This window comes from Mangifera indica, chromosome 20 (genome assembly GCF_011075055.1).
Source record: "Mangifera indica cultivar Alphonso chromosome 20, CATAS_Mindica_2.1, whole genome shotgun sequence".
NCBI classification, from domain to species: domain Eukaryota; kingdom Viridiplantae; phylum Streptophyta; class Magnoliopsida; order Sapindales; family Anacardiaceae; genus Mangifera; species Mangifera indica.
This window is the reverse complement of record NC_058156.1, coordinates 7,627,584-7,633,089: the sequence shown is the minus strand read 5'-3', so window position 1 is coordinate 7,633,089 and position 5,506 is coordinate 7,627,584. Positions and strand designations below refer to the sequence as shown.

The following is a 5,506-nucleotide window of genomic DNA, read 5'->3' as shown; positions in this document are numbered from 1 at the left end:
ACAAAAACTTATTAACATAGGAGACGAGAACCCTACAATAGGGAAAAGAATTCATTTGTGAAGATTCGTATATAAAATCGAGAATAGATCAAAAAATTATAAAACCATCTCACGTTAGTGATAGAGATGGTGATGATGTTCACAATGGGAATAGAAAGTAAAGTGTTTTGAGATTAAATTATCTTTTTATCTTTCCACGTAACAATTTTTATTAACAAAAGTAGATGAATATGGGGAAATAAACTTTTTAAATTCAAGGAGTGGAAAATGGTTGCTCCATCAAAATTTGGGTGGAAAACAACATTCAGTCCTTTTATTTTCAATAAATCAAATAAATAATATTATAACCTCTAACGAATGACCCGTTTACACGTAAATGGTCCACTTGTTTCGCAAGCCCTGGATCCATTTCTCCTGTCTTGTCTTCTTTGACCAGCAAATATCGAGCCATTAGGAAGCAAGCTTTCGAATGTTATTACCTTCCCCGAACAAGTTAATAAAACAACAGGGAATATTTGTGGAAGATAACGGCAGTTACTTTTCATAAAGAAAAAGGAAGCATGAGCTTTCACGCAAGCAAAACCACCACCAACTAACTTTCCAACCTCAAACTTCAAATTTCTTCTTGTCTTCAAAATCTTCCCCTAACTTCAACCCCATAAAGTACAACTCTAACATCGCATGTCAGAGACTAATCTACGGCGACGGATGCCGGTCAAAGTCGGCCGGCGATCTAGGCCTCCGCATCCTTCGCCGTCACCGTCACCGTCACCGTCTCCGAGACGGAAGACAGCTTCTAAACAGTCCAAGCCTGTTAAGATATTGAAGCGATGCAGTTCGGAGCCGAGTCTTTGGAGCAGTTCCAGCGAGGGCGATGGAGATGTCGCTGATCAGAAACAAACGTGTTTTGGGCACGAAGGAGAAGGTATTTTGTACAGGCCTCAGACTTGTACGGACGTTTTTGCAACGTCTAATTTGATGGCTTCATCTCCCCAGAGTAATTTTGAGGTTCTTGGTCAACTTTCAGATTTATTCTCTTCTATTTCTATATAGTTTCTTTTGTTCGTTCAATCTTGTTTACCTGTATGTTTTGATCCAAAACCAACGAGGAGATTTGGCCTGATTGCACTGTATTTTCTGGAAATTTATTGTAAAGTGACACAAATGGTAGTTGAGTTGAGGATGCTACAGCAGGCTGAAATAATAGAGTAATATCTGGATTGTGGTTGCAGAGATTTAGCAAGGAGGCTAAAGTGGTTGTTAATGTGACAGTGGAGGGAAGTTCGGGGCCAATCAGGGCCATGGTTAAATTGGGATCTAGTGTGGATGAAACAATCAAGCTTGTTGTAGATAAGTATAATGAAGAAGGACGGACACCGAAGCTTAGTAGAGATGAGACATCCTCTTTTGAGTTGCATCACTCTTATTTCAGCCTTCAAAGTAAGTACTACTTAGTCTAATCCATTTGATTGCAGAGATTGGCATCTTTAATCTATGAAATAAAGAAAGTTTAAATCTTGGAAGTAAATACAGAAATTCTTGTAATAATATTTGTTGAAGTATTCATTGCTCTCTAGTAAGGTAACCGGTTGGTTTCATAAAAGAAAGAAAAGATGCGTTGTCATTTTGGAAAGAAGTTGAGTGATGTTGGGTATAGGAATAAGAGAAGTGTTTTGCACACCCACTTTGAATGCACAAATAGATACATATTTGATATATGTTATTATATGATTAAGTGTTACTTTATCTTTAATTTAAAATCACCGGTCACTTAATATAAATTAAATATATACTTATTTGTATATTCAAAATGAGTACGCATAATTTTATTTATAAATATAATGAAGCAATTGATTTGGTTTAACAGGCCTGAATAAGTCAGAACTAGTAGGAGATGTTGGTAGCAGAAGCTTCTATCTTCGTAGAAGTAGCAGTAATCGTAGTACAAATTCAGAAGTTGTTCAAGGGAATTCAGCCTCACCTCCACCAATCCCACCACCGTCATTCTTACTCACATCTTTCATGACTCGAAAACTAGCTAAAATTGTAAGAAGAATCCGTAAGTTTTGGAGGCTCGTGATTTGCCAGCAGTGATGATAATCATTTGAGTAAAACAACATTCTTATCTCAGGTTTACTTCAACAATAATTGCCACTCCAGGTATAGCTTTTTATTTATGCAGCTTCTGGAGTTAGCTATGGACATTGAAATGAAATCACATTAAGCAATCAGCACAGTTGATGTTGTGAATGTAGTTAGCTCATACGTATAACAGCTCTTGTATATATATATACCCATGATTTATCATGTACTGTGTGTTGAAAATCAATGAAATTCCATGACACTTTCCTCTGTTTTATCTCCATTTCTGTTTCTTTTGCTTTGTTCATTTGTTCATTCTGGTATCAGAGCACAGCATCTTTTAATGCTGAGCATCCTACTTGCACATCTCTAGCTCAAATACTCCATATATCTCTAGAGACTGTAACTCAAAACAGAATTCTTTTTCATTACTCCAATCAAACTTGAATAAGACAAAGTAATCACAATGAAATAGCAGTTGCTACTTTGATAAGGTCAAATGATCTAGAAGAATTAATTGATGTCTCAAACCCATCATTAACTCAATGGATCATCAGAATGTTAGGATATTTTCCGAATGTGGGCAAGCATTGATATTATTTTAATTTAAAAACTTGGGTAAACGTATATTCTAGTGAATTATATTTTGTAGGCATATCATGATCAGTTTTGTTTAATGTCTCATACACTTCATAAATAAAATCTGGGTTATTGAGTTTGTTGAAGTTTTGATGCGAGGGTCTAATAAACTATTATAAAAGAGGTTAAATCACCTTTTATGATTTTTCATCCCTTAAAATATCATCATCTGGAAGCATATGGAAAAGGAAGACCAGTTTCTGCATATCAACAATCGATATGATTTAGAATGGACTCTACATTAGCTATAACATATCAGGTTTGTCTGAATCTTTAAATCTTTTAATTTCATGATTGGTTGCACGAATATAATATATGAATTTATGAAATTAATCCTACACAAATAAGGGACTAAACATTGGACTGGTTGAAGTGAATCATCAGTCTGCATTCTCCCAAAACTCTATAATCCCCCTATTATTCGAAGGCATATCATGACAAGAAATATAACTTTCTCAAACCCTATTCTACTTCATTACACAAAGGATATGAAAAAACTTCACATTAAGCATTCAAAATTGAAAGTTGAGTGGACATGTAATTAGCCTCCACCCCTTGTTCAGACTTTGTAGTCCCATAAGAACCCCTGTCCGTATTTGTTAGATAAGTAAATCTAAGATATAGTAACCAGACCTATAATTATTATATCAGATAAGTCAAGATTTTATAAATATAATAAAAACTCATATTAAAACTTTTACCTTAGAAGTTTTAATACTCTACCATCAATTTTAGTAACTCTTAGGTCCACAGGAGCACTTTCAGTTTTCTAAAAAGAACAAAGACAAACAATATAGTTGTCGATCACTCTGATGTCAACAATTTAAAGGTAAAATGGAAAGACATTTTGTTTATAAGGACAAGACAATCATCCCTAGTTTGGTGCAAAATTTGGCATCAATATTAGTGTCACTTGTCGGAAGTAAACAAAAACCACTAATAGCCACATGGTGACCACATGATCTAAAAACCTTCTCCCTGAGTATCTTAAATGAGAATTTAGAAGACTCACATCTAAAAGTTTATAAACTAAAACATTCTCTTTGAATAAATCAAAAAATTTAATTCTTTTTATTCCAATATAAGGTCAATCAAATGATTATTAGAATGAACAAACAAATTTAAATACAATTTAAATAAACCAATCTTAGAAAACATTAACTTTAAAAATGGGAGCACCAAGGGATATTTTAAGTGGCAAAGTATATAAAATCTCTAAGTGAATAAATTTGGGTTTGAGTATTAACAACATTATATCAAAATCAAATTTTTAACTTATCTAATGAAGTTTTGTAGTCGGTCAATAAACTTTGGGTTTTATTTGGTGTGGTTGGCTTACCCTCAAATCCAAAAAAAAAAAAAAAAAAGAAGCTATTTAGTAAAACATTGAAATTCTCGGAAGCAGTATAAAACATTAACATAATTCATCTAAAACTCAGTTAACGCCAACTCATTATTTTCTTTTTCTTCTGGATGCGGAACATTATATTGTTGTTTTATATTTTTCAATAGTTTTGTTTTAGTCATTGATTCCCAGACGAAATGTGAGTCTTTGCTAATAGCTTTACTGGTTATTTTGACATGGTTACTTGCTTCCTCCTCGAAGACAAATGACTACTGTGCAATTCCTCACTCAAAGAGCAACTGAGTGAGAGGTATCCAGGAGCAAGGTGAGCTTACTTGAAACGTAAAGGTGATTTCCCATTTCTTTCAGGCTCAGATGAAGTCAATGCCTAACTTAAGGAGCTCGCAGTCAAGTTATCATGGTTTTGCCTTTTAAGTTTTGCAAGTCCTAACGTGCCTGAAAGTTATATTTAACCAATCATATTTTAAGCACAGTGGAATAGATACATAAACTCAGCATCTCTCATGTGTTTTTACCAATGTGGCACGTGAGATGGTAGAAGCTCAGCCAGATTTGTCCGAGGCATCTCAAACGATGGTTCTTGCGGCAAATCCTAGTGAAAAGAATGGTGGGAAAGAAGATCCTGACAATCCTCCCGAAGATAATGGCGGAAACTCTGAAAGTCCATCTACAGAAAGTCAGGTACCTCCTAAATTTTCAGAATCTCACAGTTTAGATGATCCAGCCCTTCCAATCATGGCCCCTGAAATCCTATTGAAAATTAATTTACAATTTTATATTCTATATTTCATGGAAACATTATACATCACTTCCAATCGTTGTTGGAAATTTGTAAAATTGGTGTAGAAACAGATATTTGCAGATGGGGGTGGTTTGTGTAAGTTATACCAGCAAACACGCTAAACTCTGTCCATGCCTCCATGGTTTTCTAATGCTTTTTGTAAGAAATTGTTTTTTTTTTTTCCTTGTTCATTGACATTACTGTACATTTAACACTTCATATTCCAGTTATATTCGTAATATGAATTCTGTAGATTACTAATGTATTATTAGAACATTTAAATTTGAAGGTTTGGCATGAACTCTCTTCCTGTTCATTGACGTTACTAATGTATTATAAGAACATTTAAAATGCTTGCAGACGTCTGCTTGTATGGAAATTGATGACCAGGCTAAAATTAAAGCTTACATCTCTTCCAGTTTTGAACTGAAGTTCTTTACCTTACCGTATAAACTAAGCTATAAGCCCATTTTTAATGAGCAATATATACATATTTGATATTAATTTATAAATTAAAGTATTAATTCAAAAATCTACCATGATCATTGTGGTCTAATTCTAATATGAGTACATAGTTGGAAAATTAACAATTTCTTTCCAATAATATTAATTTATAAATTAAAGTATTAATTTTAAAA

The 5,506-nt window shown here is 33.7% G+C and overlaps 1 protein-coding gene across 1 annotated transcript; it reads left to right on the top strand.

The window, feature by feature from the left end:
• Positions 1-510: 510 nt before the first annotated feature.
• LOC123204654 (uncharacterized protein At4g22758-like) lies at positions 511-2,365 on the top strand. Its single transcript, XM_044621430.1, has 3 exons — positions 511-1,008; positions 1,233-1,440; positions 1,868-2,365. The coding sequence occupies exons 1-3, from the start codon at positions 682-684 to the stop codon at positions 2,092-2,094; spliced, it is 762 nt and encodes a 253-aa protein (XP_044477365.1). The 5' UTR covers positions 511-681; the 3' UTR covers positions 2,095-2,365.
• Positions 2,366-5,506: the final 3,141 nt, after the last annotated feature.

Bases quoted from the DNA above. Each gene is read 5' to 3' on its own strand.
- LOC123204654 (XM_044621430.1), top strand. From the start codon at position 682: ATGTCAGAGACTAATCTACGGCGACGGATGCCGGTCAAAGTCGGCCGG. The intron at 1,009-1,232 runs GTTCTTGGTCAA...TTGTGGTTGCAG, and splicing joins CTCCCCAGAGTAATTTTGAG to AGATTTAGCAAGGAGGCTAA. The intron at 1,441-1,867 runs GTAAGTACTACT...TTGGTTTAACAG, and splicing joins CTCTTATTTCAGCCTTCAAA to GCCTGAATAAGTCAGAACTA.